Source organism: Nycticebus coucang, chromosome 6, assembly GCF_027406575.1.
Source record: "Nycticebus coucang isolate mNycCou1 chromosome 6, mNycCou1.pri, whole genome shotgun sequence".
In the NCBI taxonomy this organism is placed as follows: domain Eukaryota; kingdom Metazoa; phylum Chordata; class Mammalia; order Primates; family Lorisidae; genus Nycticebus; species Nycticebus coucang.
The window spans coordinates 21,408,704-21,431,113 of NC_069785.1; the positions used below are offsets into that span (position 1 = coordinate 21,408,704).

Below are 22,410 nucleotides of genomic sequence, written 5' to 3' on the forward strand. Positions count from 1 at the left end.
GAGACCTGCTTTGATGGCCTCCTGCAGGGTATGCAATATCCTGAGAAAATCTCTTCACGGAGTAACAAGTATTTAGGCCAGGAAAATGGATAACTAACATCTATGGTTTAAGAGCAGCACAGAGTTTCTCCTGGCTAAGTTCCAGGCTTTTGAATTTTGCCTGCATGGGGAATAGAGGTGGGGGAAAGGACATATTCTTTACAAGGCCTAGTGCCATCCCAACATTCAACTCAAATGCTCCAGGTGCCTTTGTGGAAGCATGGCCAGCCATTCTTCTCAGGGGTGGGATATTCCTAGTCAGAGAACACTGAGGTACTTTAAGATTATCATTACTCATCTGCTGTTGAATAGTCTACTCTGGGCACAAAAGGTATATAAATATGTGTGAAATTTTCAGCTATAGTAAAGTCAAAATTAGGAAGCCAAGGCCCCTATCGTAGCTTGGGAGGTAGGTGGCTAAGGTCCTGGCTCCATGTGGGTCCCTTCATCTCAGTGTTAATGCCTCAACACTAAGATCAAAGGCCAGACCACAACAACCCTGTCTGCATACGTTAGACCAACAGGAATCTCACAGCCTTGGCCACACCCCAAGACAATGGAATATATTATCAGTGACCTAGAAATGTCACTAATACTAACAGTGCATTCTTACTAAGCTGGAATCTCTAGTTGCAAAAGGGAAATTGGAAAACATAGTTACAAACAGCATGATAGGATAGCCACTTGATTCTAATTAACGTCAATCACTATTATGTGTTATCTTGCAAAATCTGTGAACTTCAATAACAATCTTAAAGCTCAGCAAATGTTTTTGCAACTTAACTAGAAAGTTAGGGTGATGATAAAATAGAATATAGCAACTTAACAGAAGTCTCCAAATCTGTTCATAAATGGGTTCCTAATACAGTGAAAAATAAAAAAGGACAAATGCCGCAAATCATTTTTTCCTCTTATACCTAACCTCTTATCTGACAGGAATTGATGATTTCAATAAAGATAGCACATTACATAAACAAATGGCTGAAATTGAAAGTAGATATACGAATTGGATCCCAAGGCACACATTTGTCCATTGGTTATTCTTGTTCGAGGCATAACTTGAGATAATAACAAGAGATAAACCTACTCTTTTCTCTGTTTGAGAAGGATTCTGGGGAATGAAAGAGATGAAAAGGTGAATTATTCAACTTGCTATTGGGACCATCATGGTCGATAAGAAAAGCACTTACTGAAAGGCAAATTCTTATGGTCTTTGGATGTGAGCCTCTGTATCTTTTTTCATATAAAAGGGGGAGAAAACAGTTCAGTGCCACTATTAAATTTGTTACCCAAATTTCTATGATAGAATAAGTGCATCAGAGTGCATTCACCATGCACTGATTTCAATCACTGTCCAAAATTATTTTGACCTAACTTTCTCTGAGCACTTCTAGATTAGACAAAAAGAATTACAATTACACATGCATTCACGTACAAATACATCTTCATCACTGCAATCGCTCTCCTATGATGGACATTCAGAAATGAGTCATTGTGGGTACTCAAAATCTATCACCCAAAATAGATTAGACCATTTCAGGTTCATCTTCTGAAAATTAGCTCTCTCTTTTTTTTTTTTTTTTGAGACAGAGTCCCACTATGTCACCCTCTGTAGAGTGCTGTAACGTCACAGCTCACAGCAACCTCAAACTCTTGGGCTTCAGCGATTCTCTTGCCTCAGCCTTGCAAGAAGCTGGGACTGCAGGCACCCACCACAATGCCCGGCTATTTTTTGTTGTTGTCATTGTTGTTTAGCAGGCCGAGGCTGGGTCTGAACCTGCCAGTTCTGGTGTATGTGGCCAGCACCCTAACCGCTGAACTACAGGCACTGAGCCTAAAAATTAGCTTTCTTCAGGCCACACCACTGATTTTGACAGCCGTCTTAGCTGACAGACCCAGACATATAGGCAGGCCTCTGTCGATTGATGCAATGGAAGCTGTGTCAATTTGGATGCTGACTGGTGGCATAACCCAAGCAGATGCAGGACCCATATGTGCAACTCCAGTTAAGACTTCCAAAGCACTGGCATCTGGATGTCAGCTTTTCTTTCCTGGTCCCACAGCTGAACGTTCTGCTAGACCTGACTGCTTCTCTGCTGGGAAGCAGCCTGCCGCCGGCCTGTTGTACTCCCTGGCACTGCCTAGACTTCAGTGTATTTGAAAATAGTAAGCTAGATAATCACCTTATGCCAGGAACTTACCTGCTTTGTCCATTTGCGGTACCAAAGTCTACCAAGGGAAACAAAAATTATTGGTGCTATTTCTTTAATTCTCAATTATTAAAAATCCACTGAATAGAAACATAAGGTGCAGGGTCTAAAATGGTGATGTGCAACTTTGTATTTATGTGCACCAAGTTTCCAAAAGGGATAATTAGCATGAAAGGAAAAGGCATCATACCACATAATTTGTGTCTATGATTCTGTGACGTTTCCCCACAGAGCTGGGACAGCTGTGTGTCACAGGCAACCACCTCAAACAAAGGCCAGAGGGGTCCTCATCTCTATGTCACCTCTCTTCGCTTGCACCTTTTCAAATGAGCCACTGGATGAACTTTTCCTTCCAAGTGGGAGCAAGAAAATGAGAAAAAGAGATGCTTGGCAAGTGTGAATCATTGTAGACTGCAAATGCTAAAGCTCTGCTCAAGGGAAAAAGGATAGCTTGATAATAAATTGACAATGATGTGTCCTCCTACTCATCTGTGTCAGCTTTCCCAAAGCAAAGGCCCTCTTCCTCCCCAGACCACTCTTTACCAAGGAATAAACAGTCTCTCCGTCCCGATCTCCAGGGTGTGGCCCAGGCTTCATTGGGAAAGAACTGGGGGAAATGAACTGAAGTTCGACTGATTTGAACTTCATCAACTAGACTGCTGGGCAATAGACGTCACTGTGATACATAAATTGATACTTCTGAGAAGAACATAAAATGAATGTAAGATTTCAATAAAGATAGTACAATGGTATTTTCCCCTCTCCCCCCTAAAACCTACACAGAAACTAAAATAATATTGTGTGCTTACTTTAAATGAAAATTATTTAATCTGAAAATAAATTAAAATCTCTAAATATGTCCATTTTATAAAAATTGAATTAAAATACAGAATTAAAACATCTAATCTCACAGTTTTATTTCTATTATATCCTAGGGTCAGTGTGCTCATCGAAAAGTGAAATGAACCACCTTGATCAGCTATTAAATATTTCTTAAAATGAGGCTGATTGCCACTGAGCAATTTTGGCAAGAAATCATTTATAATTGGAGTTTCAAACTTTATAATTTACAAAACATAACCAATGTCAATCATTGATATTTGATACACAAAAATGGAAAAGAACAAAGGCAAACCAGGCATGTACTCTTTCAGGAATATAATGTGGATTTCCATGTTTTAAAAAAATTAAAAAAGACTCTGGAGAACAGCTGGCATGTATTTCATTTTTGATATTATCTTCTGGCAGAATGATTCATGTAAATAAGGCAGCAGATTATAGCATGTTAGGAAAACGGATGGTTAGGGAGGGTCTGAAAAAACCCAAAGATGACACTCCCGGGAGTTTTAGGAAGACATTCCCTAGAAATGTAAGAGGGCTGAGCAGCCTTCTGGAAGGTGGAAAGCCTCTATTCCTTTGCTTAATATTCTTCCTAAGTGCATTCATGCAAAGCCTTTAGAAGGAATTGTCCTCCTTTTCATAGGGCTTTGACTTGGGCACAGTTAATCATCACTGTGATAAAGCAATTAAAGGTACTCATAATTAGGACCAAACCGAATGTAAGTAATCAGAAAATTAAGGGGAAAATGACATTGTAATGGGGCTGTGTTTTCTTTAATGACCTGTTGGCTGAGAAGGACATTCTCATATTGGTGCATAGAGACTTAGGTGCATAATGCGTTGACCCTACTAGGAGCCCAGCATGTAAATGTCTTCTTCAACTGATAAAAATGTACCTTGAAATCATTTAGTATCACTGACTTAGTAATAATGCTGCCCAAAACAAAAGGGGCAATTAATTATCAATCTGTTAGAAGTTACATACATTGTCTACACAAATTCAAGTTAACCCTACAAATGTATTGAGGACCTAGTCAGACCACAGCACTGCAGAGGACGCAGATGAACAAGACAGGACAGCCATCTTCCAAGCTGGCTGGAATCTGAAAAGAAATCTAAGACACGTGTGAAACCATTTTGAAATTTTTTCTCCCAAAAAAACACTCATGGGTACATTCATATATAGCTAAATGGTAGAATTTTTAAATATGCAAATGATACACTTATAGGAAAACTATTCCATTTCCTAAATTTTACTTAATTATAAATGTAACTGTTGCAATTTTAGGTCCTGCCTCCACACCTGCACCTTTGATTCCAGGGTAAGGTACAAAAATGCATTATAAATTTCTGGAGAGAAGAAACATTATCTAAATATTCTCCAATGCTTCACTTCATAAGCCTTATTTCTACCGAAGTATTTATGAATGCTCATTTTATGTCAATATGCAGGGTCTCTGTATATTTTTCTGTATTTTTCCTTCCCCAGCCAAACTGCTCTACATTTAAGAGGAGGTGATTATCTATACTTCCTAAGATGAATAATTTCATAAACGTCAAAACAATGGACAGCAATCTCAATGGCAAAAATGTCCCCTCCAGCACACCTCCCAGTAATAATATCCAGAAGAATCTCTGAAGATCTTGGCAATGCAGTTTAATAATTTAGATATTGATTGAAATAAATAATAGAATCTTCCCTTGAATTAATCTTCTGAGCTAAAGATCTCAAGGTTAATGTGTCAGTAGAAAAATAAAACCTGGGCTTTTTTGGTTTTTAACTAAGCGAATTTTAAGCAGTTATTTTTTCGACAGGAGAAAGTGCAGCGTGTTGAAACGAGGGCCCTCTCCCACCTACGTTTTCATGTCAGGCATGACGTTCTTTGGGAGGAAAATTACTTGGTGCTTTTTAAAGCTTCCTAAGTTTCTTTGAAAATCAGGCTAACCCCCTCGAACCCAGTTGCATGAGATTCTATTAAATGCAGTTCTGTGGATGTGGCCCCAGAGGATTTTCTCCCTTTCGGTCTCTGCAGGCTGCCCCAAGTCTCCATGTCTGTTAATGACCTATTGCTTCTGTCTGGTTCCATACAGCCCACTGGCTGTGGAAATGGCAAGTCTCAGCAGGAGACAACAAAACGGGCAGCAAACAGGGCTGAGCCGTGTCATTTTCCTCAAATACTTTCCCAGAAATGAAATGACAAGCTTTAAAATGTTGTCTTCTGCTGAGGGCAAATATTTCTTCATTAAACAAAAGTGCCTGTCCACTAGTTTCCATTCAAATCATAGCTTAAAGTGTGTGGCTCAAAAAACTTACATTTTAAAATAATTTAATAGTATTTCCCTCATACTTCCTTTCTCTTTGCTCTCTCACTTTTACCTCTGGGTTCCGATGGCAGCTATGCCAGTTACTAAGAGCTTGGGGACCTTCAGCAAATCACTTGACCACTTCCCCGCTCCCCAGCCAGAAGCAATCTAACTATATTATAATCTCCAGATAAAGCCGAATTAAAGGACAGCAATTAGTTGCCAGTCACATAAATTCCCCAACCTGATTAGTAACTTTCCAGGATTGAGAATAGTTTGATCTACAGCAATCCAATTCCTAGTTAAAAAAATAATAATAATAATAATGATACAGCTTAGCTGTGAGTCCAGTGAAACTAATCACTCAGCAGAGATAACAGGTACGAACTCAAAGGAGCAGGCCTGGGTACTTTATACTGAGAAGGACTCAACAATGTCCTCCAGAAGATTAAATGCTGTCTAAATTCTGAATTGGGCTTTTACATTCAGTCCACCTAAATGTGATCTCAAGAGAGGATACAGTTGATCTTACTATGCATTATTAAATAGTTACTGAGTTTTATCTCCTATGTGACTACAATTCTAAAAGTATAATTTAAAATGTCATTGAACTATCCTTATGGATTAAAGATGCAATTAAAATAGTCATTGATATTATCATTTGCCTTTGTATTTATGTAGAACTCACAGACTTCCCACTTACCACCAAAAAAAAGAAAAGAAAGAAAGAAAAAAAAGAAGAATTTTCTGTTTCTTTAGGTCAATTCTACCCTTGGTCTAATCTCTACGCTAGACAAAATTTACTAAAACATTGTTATCAATTTAAATGCAGTATTATGAGTGTAAAAATGGATTATTTTAAAGGGAATTTTTTTCTGGTGGCCTAACGGGTCACCTGCATTTTTTTTTTTTTTTAAACAGGTGAGGAAAAGAGCTGCTCTGCCCTTCCAATTCCTGCAGCCTCAGGGGAACTTGACAAGGCTCCTCTCTGAGGGTAATCCAATCGTTAGTTACATATTTTATTCATCCAGAACAACAAATTTTAAAATAGTTTCACTAATTCTCTCAAATGTTTATTTTTCCCAACAGAGGTAAGGCAAAATGGCATGACATTTTCTTTTCGTAGGCAGTATTCCATTGCACTGCCACAAAATAACACTTACCTCGCAATCATAAATCATCAGATCCCGAATTGGCAAGTGTCTGAGGAGTGAATTTACGAGGTACTCACAAACAGTAATAAAAACAGCCAGAGGCTGAGTGACCTGGGGCATCTGACCCAGCTCCCTGGCTGGCTCACAGGTTCGGGCCTGCAGTCCAGGGAGGACGGGACATACAGCAAGCCCCACAGCACCCTTCCCCCAGGAGGAGCCCGCAGGTCTTGGTTTTCTGTGGTCGTTAATGCTCAGGCATAGAAGTAAACCACCTGCAAATATGTATGAGCCATGAGGGACATTGGAAGACCCATCCTGAAATCAGCTGTTCCTTCTACAACTGTTTTCAAGAGATAAGTATCACAATTTTATTTTGGTTGATGTGTACAAAGTCAAATTATTTGGGTTTTAATTCTCTCCTTTTTATTTGTCCGTATTTCTTGATTTTCAACAATTTCTCCTACTTTTTGTAGTAAAAAAAAAAGGAGGTATTTGACACCCCCCCACACACACACAAGGACAACTACTTATAAAAGATTCTTCTATAATAATCTTTCTGTCTTTTAAAAGCTGGTAGACTATAGATGTGACACTCTAGTATAATTGTTCAACAAAGTGTTCAGTTTAGCTCTTATTATATTTAGACATTTTAATATCTTAAAATAATTTTGATTTGATTCTTCCAAGCCACTTTTCCCAAGTATATTTTGCAGAATATCATCATCAGTCCTGAATGTTCACAGGTGTCTGCAATCAGCATAATTTGAGAAATAACGCACATTCCCACCCACCCACCCACCATCTTTCCTCAAACCCAAGTGAGTCCAAAAGGCTCGCAGGAGTGCTGGAGATGGAGATGGGAAAGCAGTCATGGCCACACCGATTGAGCTGGGGTCCCTGATAAATGATAGGAAGCTGGTGTCACCCTACTCCATGTCACTTCTAGCCAGTGCCGGGAATGGAATATGATGTCTTCTACCACCAGGAACTATTCTAAAGCCAAGCAGAGCACCATCATCTGCCACTGATTTGCAAATATTTACTATATATCACCCCAGAGGTATAAGAAAGAAGTCATTCAAATTCCTATTTGACACAACACCGTATGATTTGCTGTCAACTTTGAAAATTGATAGATATCAGTTGAGTATTCTTTATCCAAAATGCTTGGAACTAAAAGTGTTTCAGATTTTGGAATATTAGCATACACAGAATGAGATGCCTTAGGGATGGGACCCACAACAAATTCTTATATCTCATACACATATCCTGAAGATAATCTTACAAAATATTTTTAATAATTTTGTACATGAAACAAAGTCTTGCCTGTATTTTTACTGTGACCTAACACATGGGTTAAGTGTGCAATTTTCCATTTACAGTCATGTTAGCATTTAAAAAGTTCGGGATTTTGGAGCATTTTGGATTTCATATTTTAAAGTTAAGGATGTTCAACCTATAGAATAATTAATCTATCTATTCTGCTTTAATCTTCAAATAATTCGGCCACCCTTAGTACCTGAAAAGAAATGAAGCACAGCTCCCATACCTTGCAAATAGTCTTTTTTTTTTTAGAGACAGAGTCTCACTTTGTCACCCTTGGTAGAGTGCTGTGGCATTACAGCTCACAGCAACCTCCGGCTTTTGGGCTTAGGTGATTCTCTTGCTTCAGCCTCCCAAGTAGCTGGGACTACAGGTGCCCGCCACAATACCAGCTATTTTTCTGTTGCAGTTTGGCAGGGGCCGGGTTTGAACCCGCCACCCTTGGTATATGGGGCCGGCGCCCTACTCACTGAGCCACAGGCACTGCCCTTTGCAAATAGTCTTCATATCAGCATGCCTCCAACAAAATCTTCCTGATCACAATTAAATTGCTGCTTGTGTTTCCTCCCTCAATCTCTATATGACCACGCTAAGAAAATACAAGTGTCATAGTGAGACTACCCTGTTTCCCCGAAAATAAGACAGTGTCTTATTTTAAGGTATGCTCCCAAAGATGCGCTGGGTCTTATTTTCAGGGGACGTCTTATCTTTCCTGTAAGTAGGTCTTATTTTCGGAGGATGTCTTATTTTCGGGGAAACAGGGTAGGACCCTCTAACTATTCCTACAGGGACCAATGTGAAAGCCAAACTTAGAAGGTGCGTATGTGTGTGTGTGTGCGTGCACAAGAGTGAGTGCAGGTGGAGAAAGGGATGGAACATACGCATCTGTGATCTGTTTCGCTCCTGCTGCTTCAGGATTCAGCCTCCATCACAGTCAATTTTCTTGAGCACTCACTGAAAGCCCCTGTGTAGTGGATTGTCTGTCTAATCCCACATGTAGTATCTCACGTAATTCTTGCAGCATTCTGTGAGGTGCACATTGCTACCATCTCCACTTTGAGTTAAGGAAACGGAGACTTAGAGAGTTTAAATAAACTGCCTGAATCTACATAACTAAGAGCAGAGATTCGAATCCAGATGGAAGTGACTCAGTAGCCGCTAGCTCATGCTTCATTGAACTATGATGCTGTGTTTTCTTACTGGTTTCCTCGTAGTGAGAATGCTGAGAGGCGAAACTATGACTCATTTTTGTGTCCCAGTATTTTCTTCAGTCTCTAATGCAAATTAGGCGCTCAGTAAATATTTATTGAACGGATGCTTAGTACTTTCAGATTTATTGTTGCGTTGTCCTAGAACATGGCCACCCGAGGCAATTAACTTTGCAACTAGTATTAGCACTAGTTTCAGTCAAGGGGCCAAACACCACAGTTTCCTCCAAAATAATAGTTTCTTCAAACCCCTTCTCCTCACCCAGACCTCTCACGCTATTTCTCAGTGAATGATAACATGTATTTGCTTTGCAAAACCAAGTTAGCAAGGTACGTACAAACCCACAGGGCTGTGCGTCTGCCTAACAGACATGGCCGTATGAAAATCCTTCTGAGACCTTCTCCCTTCTAGATTTCTGATGGACTGTTTATTCCCATTTCTCTAAGTAAATTGAGGTTATACAGTATAAGAAGAGCAATGGCACGTCGCATTTAAATTTTTAAAGGAAGCATTGATTCTTGAGTTCCTTTAAAAACTCTGCAATTCCCAGTTGCTCCTAAATTGCTAACTAGTGTATTTTGACAACTTTGGTTTTTAAGAGAAGGATTTTCTTTCTCAAAGTAAAAATGCATTGTTACCACCGAATTTTTTAAAAAAATGTAAATTTTTTACTCTGAACTAATATGTGCTATAAAGCACAAATGCAATTAATGTAAACAATGTATGGTGTGTTCAGTGAAAATTATTTATCCTGTTTTTAACCCGAGAGTACCTTATTGATAATATTCCTGTGTTCCTGCACTGATGATGCGCCTAAGAAGTATTAACATTTTTCTTTAAAACCTGCATCTTTTTCTGGACTACCCAACACAGAAATACTAGCAGATTTTTCTCAAACATGTTCTATCTGCCAGATTCTGTCCCTAAGACTGCCAGAGAAACTTCCACTGTAGTTTTCTCCATTTTAAAGATGAAGAAACTGAGCCTCAGAGAAGGCAAGAGACCATTCCGGTTCTATAAGTCAATAAATGGGCAAGTTGGGATGCAAAGTCAAATTGGCTGGATGTGAAATCCATGCACTTAAATGACTTTGCCATACTTCACCCTGGTGGCTAGAGGATACGGATTAGAACTGAGCATGGAACCAAAGGGGAGATGAGTCTCTGGTTCTGAGGGTAACCATGACTGTGCCTGGTAGGATTTATTGGTTCATTCTTTTATTCACCAGGTATTTCCTGAGAACCTGTTATATGGAGGACTCAAATCTTACACCATGAATATGCCAGGATTAGCACTTACTCTGGCCCATACCTCAAAGGAACCTCATATTGAATTTAGTGGGATTTAAGCTTTTCAGATAAAAGCTTTGTGAGTTAGTTTTTCAGACTGTGGCAAATGAACAGCTCTAATGTTCTCTTCTGTGTTGATATATGAGTTAAAGCAGCAATGACTGTTTAAATGGCAAGTTTTAAACTCTCAGAACTATACAGTATTTTCTCAAAATCGTGAATCTGATTCTATTATATACGGCCTAATAAGTTAATTTTGAATAATGAGTTATACTCGCCCCCCTCAGTGAAATTCTAAGGTAATAAAAAATAGAGAAGTAATGATTTCTCATCAACCTCTGTATGCTCCAGTTTTTCAATTTTGAAAATGGAGATTTTAAAAAAAGAGAAAGAAAATGGAGATGTTCATAAAACATACATTCTTGAGATAATGTAAAGACCAATGAGATAATTCTTGGCAAACCACACTGAAATTCTTCAATGAAACCAATTTTGTAAGCATAAAACATTAACCTAGATAGAAAATAAATGCAAGAGTCAGAGGAATGCCTGCTTCATTAAAGCTCAGCTACTTAGACGAAGCGCCACAGTGCAGGTAAATCCAAATGACTCCTCCATATTAGTAGGCCAAATTAGATAATGGACACATCACACTTCTCTTATAACCCCTATTTCAAAAGTTATGATTCATTTGTACACATATTTCACTTTAAACCCATGTCAGTTACTAAGAGAAATTGTGAATCAAGTTTCAACATTACAACCATTTTCCCAAATGCCAACACTGATATCTTATTTGAGGTAAGGGTATAGGAGAGGTGAATAAGGGACTTAAATTTCTGCTTTTCTTCTCCATTCTTTAGTTTTAAATGAAAATACTGCAATCCTTACTTTTTGATTGTTTTATAGCTCAATTGATAAGGTGTATTCCTTTTTTTTGTTCAAGAAAATTTAAAAGCAACTAATTTAAATATGCAAAATTATCTTGAGTTGTTCATACGTGAACTTAAAAGCCATGCAACACAGGAAAATTAAGTAATTATGCCTCCAAGTTATTTACTGCAATTAAGCTCATTTATCATATGCAAATTAGTGCAAACTGGTCTCATTAGTTACTAAATTACTCAATATGAGCTGAACAATGTAGCACTCCAGTTTGTAATGAAAAATCCCTGTAGAGGCAAGCAGTATCAATTAAGCTAATTTGCATATGCAAATATATTCACTAACTTTCTCTTTTTCTATATTTAGTTTTATATTTTCTTACCATTCTGGATCATAGGGAGACCATAGGGTCACTTGTCTTTCCTTCCTCTATCACAGCTAAAGGAATTAATTCAGAATGTTTCAGATCTCTATTGTTAGAGATCATTTTATCTTAGCACTGATGTCCAGCAGGGTACCACTTTCACAACAAAAGCTATCAGGAATAAGAATGTTCAACTTTCTAGATGATCGTTCACTTAGAAGTTCTAACCAAACAAGGGGGGAATTGTGACTCATCAATAACCTAGAAAATAGACATAAAGTTATCGCTCTCTTTCACAAGAAGTTTATTGAGAGCATTACCATCAAATGTAAATGGAGTGTTGGTGTGGCTAGCCAGCATTTTAATATCAACAAATTGAATCATTATATTAGTTAGATTTTTTTTTTTGCTGTTTTTGGCTGGGGCTGGGTTTTAACGTGCCCTACTTCTTTGAGCCACAGGTGCCACCCCTGTATTAGTCAGATTTTGAACAGTTTAAGGTATATTCACTTTCCTGTGCCCAGATGTTTGAATTGTACTAGTCAACCTTTTATTTTCTTTTGCTACATGAGATTAAAGGCAATGTCAAAGACAGCAGATGTAGCATTCTTTACCCGCGGCCCACACTGTTGTGAGAAGCCCCCTTGGCCTACACCACCAGCACAGTTCCTCTATCAGAATGTTCTAGTCTTCTACAGCTGGTTGGGTCTCAGCACTGGAGTGGAACTATGGCTAGACATACTAGAACAATAACAGAGAAATAAATGAGAGACTACTTATTTTTTGTTTTCCTTATTACACGAACCACACATGTTTAAAAATTTCTGGTAGAGAATCTATATGTTCTATATTAACTCAGCAGGACCAACATAACATATGAGCCAACTAATCACGATGCTAGTATCTGCTCTCAACCAATCTTCAAAATGTGATTACTAAGAGAAATGAAGAAATTTCAATTTAAATCTTGACTTGATTTTCTTCTAAATCTGATCCATAACAGCCTCTGTGAAATACAGACTCTTCTGTCATTTGGGGTCTGAGTCTACCCTGTACTCCATGGTTGGAGGCGTTGAGGGGGAAAAAAAAAACAAAAAACACATGAATGATATCTGACAGTTCACTGAAGTTGTGATGTTGTCCAGCTTATTCACATAAATCTTCAGTTTTTACTTTGCCTAACAAATAACTACATTTCAGTTCCCTTTTCCATCATTTTTAGAAAGTACGCACCTTAATGAAACTGTTCAGCTAAGATCATCACCACAGGCTGCATCTGTGTCTTACACAAGACAGTTTTTCTATGAATACATGATCTTTGCAAAAATAATCATTTCTCTAATACATATGGTGGGGAAGATAGGCAAAAATGTAATCTAACCATTTCTCCACTCCCAGTTGGAAAATTTAGGTGTTATAATCTTAGAATGTTCTTGGAGGTTTTTTCTTGGTTTCCCTCAAAAGGTCTGCCGGTGGGATTCTCTTTCACTTTGGTGCCTGAATGATCTCAATAAAAAAATTGTTTTATGGCTAAAAATAATGCAAGGTCAAGGTTATTGATATAGGAGGGTTCGTGTAATATGGCTAAGCATAAAACTGACACATGGATACCACAATTTCACCATTACCTCTATTTTAGGGCATTTCTCATAGAATGTCCTTTTTGTTCTCTCAAAACTTAATTTAAATAATAAATGCATTTCTATATTATTTATATACAAACATGTGGATACTTACTATGATTACATTCATTTACCTTACAACATTTTATTTCTTTTATGATCCAAAATGAGTTATGGGTAAAGGCTATCCTTCAATCATTTCCTAGGCATATTATATAATGTCAGTAATAAAATCTCTATCTCTGTATAGTTCAGTGTAATGTGCTGACAATGAATTCGAGCATAAACCTTAAAAATGTCCCATGTACAAGGTTTGATTTGTTTGTTTTAACACCTGTGAGATGAGCAAAGCGGCATAACTATGTAGTATGCTAAAAACAATATTGCAACTTTATACAACAATTATATAAGCATTATTTACAGAATGAAAAAAACTCAAATCCTTCTGCTGAGGGCGTACAAATAATTACAGCACTCCATTCATAAATCTGGCACCTAAGGGGGAAAATCATTCCAGTAGTTAATTTTATGACTTACAAAGATAGTATCTGTAGCCGTTTCATGTTTTGTTAATTGTGATAAGGTAAAATATGAATATTCTATCTGGTCCCCAAAATAGAAAAGCAAAAATAAATAGCACTCATACTTTTTCATATTAAGGAAATCAAGAGGTGGGAACCTAAGGCCCTAAGGGAACTTTTAAAGCAGGAAGCAAATTTGTACTTAATCACGTGTACTAAATTCAGGAAAGAGCCCATATAATGCACGCTGCATGCTTTTGGATTTTTACTTAGCCTGCCACAAAATGTACAGTCCCCAATATAAACCCCTTGCCTTTCCATTCTTCACCTAATTTATAAAAGTCAAAGAAAAATATAGTGAACTAATATCCCCTGCCTCAAGTCCAGTAAGTACACTTCACAGCCCCGCAAGGCTCACATCCCTTGAACCTTCAACTCCCCTGCAAAAGATGCTGCTGCCCAAAAGCTCATGTCTGAAATGAACACATGTTCACTGGGACCATCAAACTTGTCACAGTCAGTAGTGAGACTGCTGTGTGACACGGCCTCTGAGTTTCACAATACTCAGCCCAGGCCTTGACTCTGTCCATATATGCTGGTATTGAATCATGAGATTCAATATTGGTTGGCTCGGCACCTTGTAGCTTAAGCAGCTAGGGCACCAGCCACATACACCAGAGCTGGCGGGTTCGAATCCAGCTCAGGCCTGCCAAACAACAATTACAACTATAACCAAAAAAATAGCTGGGCATTGTTGCAGGCACCTGTAGTTCCAGCTACTTGGGAGTCTGAGGCAAGAGGATCGCTTAAGCCCAAGAGTTTGAGGTTGCTGTGAGCTGTGATGCTATAGCACTCTACCCAGGGTGACAGTTTGAGACTCTGTCTCAAAAAAAAAAAAAAGAAAAAAAAAAAAGAAAGAAAGAAAAGAAAAGATTCAATATTGGTGTTGGGATTTGGCTTTGCAAGAGTTGATTTTACACTGATAGAATCTCCATTAAGTTTGATTTTTTTTCCCCTCTTAGTGGAAAAGTAGTCAAATTTTTGGTGATCCCATCAAACTTACTTATTTTTCCTATGAGACTATACGGCTAATTAAGCATCCCCAGCAAAACACATGTTATAGTCAGGGAATGGGTACACCAAACATTAAGAAATCTATCCTTACTCACTACCTCAAATCCTCCACACCAAGGGGTACTTAGCAAATGTGTGAAACAATCCGGGGCACATAGGAAAAAGGAGGCCTGGTGCCTGGTGCAATTACTGAAGCCATAGGCATTTTCTGAACTCCATACTGGTATTCAGAACTGACCTCTATTTCACCTTCCCAACTCGATCAGTTCTCTAATCCTGTTCTTTCCAACTATAAACGTCTTCATTCTTTACTCTTGTTGCCAGTGTCTTTTAAAATGCCCTATTATTTCTTTGGAAGTATTATAATAACATCAGCATTATGGGTTCAAAAACAACTCTGTTACCTATACAGACACAAGCATTTGAGCTTTCTGAGTTTACTTGATTTTAACATGTGCTATCTCATAAGTGCATCCTGTGAGTATATGATGATAGAAGAAGAGAATTTAATTAACATAATACATGAGACTTAATATATAGTAAAAATTCAATAAACTTAAGCAAAATCCATCCAGACTAAGCTTTTCTAATTGAAATAGATAAAACACACACACACACACACACACACACACACACACACGTTGGTACTATGTATTTGCATAGCAATGCAAACTTTTAGATATAATCAAAATACCCAATAGCTAGAAAATAGCTAAAGAAATTATGATACATTCATAGAGTGGGATGACAATCAGCCATTAGGAATAATGAAGACCAATTATTTTCTAATACAGACATGATCACAAGGTATTGATTTTTAAAAGGCTGATGGCTAAAGAGCATGTAATTGGCCAACAGAGCTATTTTTCCATTGTTTCTCCAGTGTGCACAAAATCTTTGGTCTGAGAATCTCAGCCAAATAAACATTCTCTCACAACACGAAAAACACAACTGACACCACCCTGCCACCTCCCACCTCCCTTTACCGTAACACCAGCTTCTGCTCCTGCACCTTCTCTCGCGCTTCAGCTTTTCTTCCGTACCTGACACCTTACTGTAACGATTTTCATTGACAAAACCTATGATATTTGTCAAGGATTTATCCTCAGTTACCTTGACGTTATTAATACTGCATCCTCTAGCAAAATCAAAATCCTACGGGGTCCTCTTCCTGCCTGCTCCCTTTCTCAAGCTTCCCTGGCCCTCTCACGTGATGACCTGCCTCAGGGTTGCCGCTCCTGAACTTTCTCTTTGCTCCACATGTCTGATCTATGATAACAGGATCTTCTCTCCGGTAACAGGATCACCACACTAATAGTTACTATATCAATCTAGAAAACTTTGCCCCCTCCCCCCCACCGATTATAAGCTCGGAAGGGACAGCAGCCACCTGCAAAGAATCTGTGTTCTCTCCAAGCATCAGGACATGTTGAAAGACTGTAAACTATGGGTCAGAGACCATACCTAGACCCTGCTGACTGCACAGGTCTTTAGTAAATATTTGCAAGTGAAGGAAAAGGAGGCAAGGGAAATTCATCTCAGTCCTCATGAACGTCCATGACCCCACTATAGACCCTCCTGAAACAAAATGTAAGCACCATCTTATTCTTGAGAACATTGAAATGTAGCTGAATATGGTAAAGACAAGGGCTCCGGGGTTTCCTTGCTAATTAGGCAAAACAACTAATTAGATAGCTTAGGGGAGGCCCTTCTTACTGATACTTCACAACCCTGCTTGACCACAGTTCTAGCGTTTAGAGTGTTACATGGTTCTTCTGCTCTATAACCACTGGCATCAAAATCAAATGATATAAGAATTTCTAGTTTCTATGGCAATTGCAAGATTATATAGTGCAAACAAGCTTAGATGCCTCACGGCTCCCCTCTGTTTTCTTTTTTTTAACAAGACTAAGTCTCATTCTGTCACTCAGGCTATAGTGCAGTGGCACAATCATTGATCACTGTAATCTCAAACCCTTGAGCTCAAGTGATCTGCCCTCCTCAGCCTCTGAGTAGCGGGGGCTACAGGCGTGCACCTCCACACCAGTTAATTTTTTAAAACCCTTTCCAATCCAATTTTTCTGCCACCTGCATACTCCCCAGCTCTTCTTTATTTTAGGTGAGAAAGAGGCTGGTGGATTACTTGTAATTATCCTATAGTTCTAAAAGAGAAAAACATACATATGAACTCACCTGATGATTTTTTATTATCCATTTTAGGTTACATAATATAATTAAAATTTTTTTTTGTTTATTTTTGTCTGACATAGGATTGGAAAGGGTTAAGAGATGGGGTCTCCCTATGTTGCCTGGGTGGTCTTGAAATCCAGGCCTCAAGTGATCCCGCTGCTTTGGGCCCCAAACTGCAGAGAGCACAGGTGTGAGCTACCACCTCGACAGAATGCCTGACTTTATTGCAAGTATTCCTGCCTAGCTTCCCCTTAAAGCCAACAGCTTCAAACATATCCCAAATGTGGCCGGCCCTACTTGGGGGTTTGCTTGTATGAAGGTAATTTTTGTTTCCTTTTCTGCACATATTCATCTTTTTTCCATACTCTGAAGCCACACAGAATATATCTAATTCTTTTTTTGACATAAGCCCTTCAAATATATAGAGGGCATTGATACATATCCCCTTTAAGTCAGGTGTCTTCCAAACTCAACTTCCCCTGACCCTTTGCTATTCTCCACGTAACGTGATTTCTAGTTCACTGACTAGGGTGTTTATACCACTCCGCATGCCACGCAGCTGTCCAGGGTTCCCTTCAAGTGTGGTGTCTGACTGGGGTGTGGCCAGCCCCCAAATGGAGATGAGCCTGAAGCTTCACCTTAGATGTGTTTTTCTCTCATCAAAGTAGAATGTTGAATTGACCTTTACGACAGTCATTCTATATTTTGATACTAAGATTATGTTCAATTCAAACTTTTAAGTTTTGTTTCAGCTTAAATTCTTGCAGTTCCTAAATTATCTTCCCCATAAGACTCTGGAGTCATGAATTCCAGAAAGACTTCAGAGGATAATAATTTAAGGGCTACCTTTTAACTTTTGAACTACGTTTTTCATTAGTAAGTCATAGGTACCAAATGCTTCAAAATATAAATATGAGTAGTCCTGAATGACATTAGCATCTACCAAATAGACCCCAATGGGTCTATTTGTCATGACCCATACAAAAATGTTAACACAGATTCTGAACAAACTATATACAGAAATAGAAAATAAGAAAATAATCCTAGGTTTCTACAAAGTTAATTCAAAATTTAATGTACTTAATAGAATAGCAGCTCTTAAGGTGTGCTTCCAGAAACATGGGTTCTGTGACATAGTAATAGATATTAGTGGGAAAATGAAAAATAAGAATAAACGAAAATAAAGTAAGACTTCTCAGGACCTTAAATTTGCAAATGTAAACTGTGATATCTCAGACCCGATGGAACATCAAACTTTCCTCAAAAGGTTGTTAAAACCCCAAATCCCTAGACTTTATTCTGTAAACTCTAATTTAGTCAGGGGTTGAGGCCAAAAACACATCCTTTAAGCAAGTGTTGGGTGATTCTGAAACTGCCAGGAGAGACATTGCTTTGAAGAACCACTGGGATTGGACCATGAGCTAATTTTTAAAGGATAACCTGGTAATTGTTTCCTAAACATACATATGAAAGGGAATAATATGCTAGCTTCAAAATTACTGGTGACTATTTAGAAAATGGAAGCACCATAGTGGCCGTTTTCATGAACTCTGAGTGATAAGGACTCTGGAGTTTACCTTAATTTTACCCCAAAGTTTATGAAAAATATAACCACCTTTTCCAAACACAATAAGCTGCCTAAATATCCCAAATGCGTCTACTTCTATAATTCCATGTAAAGTATATACGTAGCATAGTTAAAAGGAAGTTTTGCCCTGGCAACATTTATCCTAGAAACATAAACAATGGGGAACAATTACCTGTGACTGGTGCAGGCAAATGTGTTAAATTGATGAGGAAGTCTTAGAAGTTTTGAATAAGCAAGATGCTGAGTTTGCAAAGAATCTTCTCTAGGGCTAAGTAACTACAGGTCCATCTAATGTACCTTCATATTGATTTGTTGTAAAATTCATTGAAAAAAAATCAGTTATGATTGATCACTTTTTACTTAAAGATATACTTTAAAATTTCACCCTGAGAAATGTTCTAATTTGGAGAGGCAAACATTGAGATCAGAAGCACTTACAAATACAAACTCAAGCAAAGAACTGAAATTTGACAACACGTAAAACCGTCACAGTGCTTTCACAACAAAACTTTGCTCTTCCAAAAACAATATATAGCTCCAAGGACACACATGTATATCCACTTACAAATACGGCACACACACAATCATTCTAGGAACAGCCAGTTATTACACATTGCGCATCAACTAAATAGTGCAATCCATCTAAATTATTGCAGCACAAATAATACTTGCCCTCCCTTTCTCATTAACATTCTCTCAAGGGATGGCTTTCTAAAAAGAAAAAAATAAATTCATAAGAATTGCAGAATTCCAAGATAAATAATAACAGTTAAATACATAAGCTGAAATTTAAAAAATCATTCTTTTTAAAAGGCTAAATGTAGGGATTTTTCTAGGTAAAATACAAGCAAGCTTCTTTTTGTTTTAATGGTACCTGCAAAATGTGACTTCCCAAATGTGCTTCAAATACTTCAATGGCTAGTGCACTGGGGCTTCTCCTTCGCTGCGCACCTATAACTTAAAAGAAAAAGAAGGAAAGAAAAAGAAAGAAAAAAGAAAAATTAAGTTGGAGCTCTGATTTCATACTTTCAGCCTAATTTCTCTCTACCTAGAACGACGTCGCTACTTGGTTAGCACAGCAGTGAGATCTGAAATGCCACCTACTATAATTTTGGTTTCGGGTTCTCTGAGCATAAGCACAGCCTGGGTTGAAATTTTCAATTCAGACTGTCCACTGCTAGACAGATTACAAAGCCACAATCAGACTTTTAAAGAAAGTCTTTGGGATTGTTTGCCCTGTATTGGAGTAAAATCACGTGACGGCTCACATTCCTTTAAAATAAATTAGTTTACTGTTCTTTACTTAAAAGTAAGGTATTGATATTTTTAAGCATCTGCATCCTGCCTTTTTTTCTCCAGAAAAACCTAAACTTTTCATATCCTCTGGGCTAGATAAAAACAAACAGCAGTATTGTTTTCTGCATTTTGCAATGCAATAATTTGATTACAATTTAACAAACATACCATTTTAGATAAGAGATTCTCATTAGTGACTGTTTGTACTAGTGTTAAGGATCCCAAGACTGGGTTTCATATTTACTGCCTACTCACATTGGAAATATCCCTCCAGGACCAGTGAAAGCCCCGGTGGGCACGGGCTGGATGTGCCTCACCGGGTCTGTGATTGTTTCTCATTTCAAGTTCCCCAACATTTCTCTTCTATTAACTTGGAATCACTCCTTTCTCTTCTTAATATACCTGACATGCTTTTCCTAGAGGCACCTGCCACCCAAGGAACCCCGATAATCCTTAAGGAAAGTGGGCTTGATCTATGGTATTTGTGGAATCCAGAAATGAGGGTCATCTGTATATAAGTTTTTTTTTTTGAGACAGAGTCTCACTATGTGGTACCAATTTCCTTTTATATCTGTTCTTCTAAATATTTTTTCTTCCATTCCTTTTTTTAAACATCATAAAAATCTGCTTGCTTTACAGTGATTTATGACAGAAAATATTCATATCTTTTCTATATTTCCAACAAGTATATTCCTTGTGTTTTTTTCTCATTTTCTTGAAAATTTTATTACAAATAATTGTCCCCCGAAGCCCAGTTATTACTATTGAAAATAAAAGCCCCCTACTTTCTTAATTCTGAAAACATTTTCAACAAGGTGGTAGGAAAATTCCAGCAAAATGCTACTGGGATAATTCTGTTTCATTTCCGTTACTAAATTGGTCCGTTGAATCCACAGCCTAGCAAGGATTAAAATATAAACGCACTTATGATCATTGTGCTGTGCGAAAGTTGGGAGTTTACCCCGACAATTGGGAGTCAGTGTCTGTGATGTCCTAAAAGGCACTTTGAAAACACCATGAGTGGTAACTATCATTAATTACCAGCAGGAGAAAAGTGAAAGGGGCATTTTTTATGGGAAAATGTATTAAATATGATTGAAGAGTGATTATTATCAAAAAATATTCCAGCTGGAAAGAATCTTAGAGATCTCTGCCCTAACATCATTTGGTTCAGAAGCAAAACACATACAATTAAAAATCTTAAAACAGAAAAATCAGTCTTCTATGCTGAGATTAATCTTTATTACAAATACACACATAGGATTTTAAAATTTTTAATATTCAGACATACTGACAGAACTACTGTGTGTGTGGGCACGCGCACGCGCGTGTTTCTGATTAATTTCCTATTCTAACATGCACATTACTCCCTTCAAAACTCCTTTGGCATTTCTGATAATGCAGCTGTCTTGCTGAATACTGTTTTCAGTTTCTAGAGTGTTAATTGCACATTATGGTAGCTTGGTGTGAATGATCCCACATGAATAAAATCTGCAGCATTTTTTTTTTTTTTTTGGGGTAAGATTATGGGGGTGGGTGGCTTTTGGGAGAGAGAAGGGAGAGTTGAAAAACTTCAAATGTCCACTCTGTTTTTTAGGCAGTATTTAGGACTCAGAAAGATTCTTATTAATAGTTCATAATTTAGGGGTACCTCAGGGCTTCCAACTGCAACGATCAAAATAAACGACTGTACCTCACAGAAAATAGACTAATTTCAGAGAACATAAACTATTCTACAAAAAATTGGATTACCAAGGGGCCAAGAGAACAATCGCCTCCAGGTAACAAGACCCTAAAACATCACAAAAAATGTAAGGAGAATGCGTATTTTCTAGAAGGCCCAAAGAGGCAAGCTCCAGTAAGAACAGATGGCAGCCCAAATACCTTCTAGAAGCATCTAGACAGTGGTCTTCAGTGGGGTACATGGGGGTTTATTCAAGCCTGGCTACTGGCCTCTCACTTCCTGCCTTTTCTTACTAGTGCTCAGACTGTTCTCCAAATGCCTTCATCCGTGAGTCTCCCCTACACCGCTATTCTTTGTTCTTCAAACCCCCTAGAAATCTGATCATGCGTCCCCATACATGCTAGCATAATATACAAGTGTCTTGTAAGTAGTTTCATGCTATCCTGTTCAATGGCATTTTTATGACACTGGAACTTCTCTTGATTTATATGTTTTGCACTTATGCAGGTGATGTGGGCTGTAATGACAGTTCCTAATTTTACAACCAACATAAATATGTTAAACAGGAGCCCATTATGCGCTGGTAGGCATGCAGCCCTCACTCCAGCATTATTGCTAACCAAAGAGATGTTCAATATGTACTTCTTATCCTGCACTTATCACAGTTTGCATTTTGAGAATTGAGACAATGATCTGATAACTCAAAAATAATGCAAACTCATTTATTTTGTTCCTCTGTGTTAATCTCATTGTGTTTATAGAGTATCATTAATACCTAAAGAAATACTAAAGAGCCATTTCCTCGTGGGGTCTATCAT

General features: G+C 38.0%; 1 protein-coding gene across 9 annotated transcripts in view; it reads right to left on the bottom strand.

The window, feature by feature from the left end:
* NPAS3 (neuronal PAS domain protein 3) overlaps positions 1-22,410 on the bottom strand; it is a 907,184-nt gene that overhangs the window by 438,235 nt on the left and 446,539 nt on the right. For 7 of the 9 annotated variants that reach the window (XM_053594995.1, XM_053594994.1, XM_053594993.1 and 4 more), the window contains one exon: positions 19,487-19,569. In XM_053594995.1, coding sequence (XP_053450970.1) covers positions 19,487-19,569 — 83 coding nt within the window. The remainder of the gene's footprint in view (positions 1-19,486; positions 19,570-22,410) is intronic. The other 2 variants (XM_053594992.1, XM_053594998.1) reach the window with 1 other exon arrangement.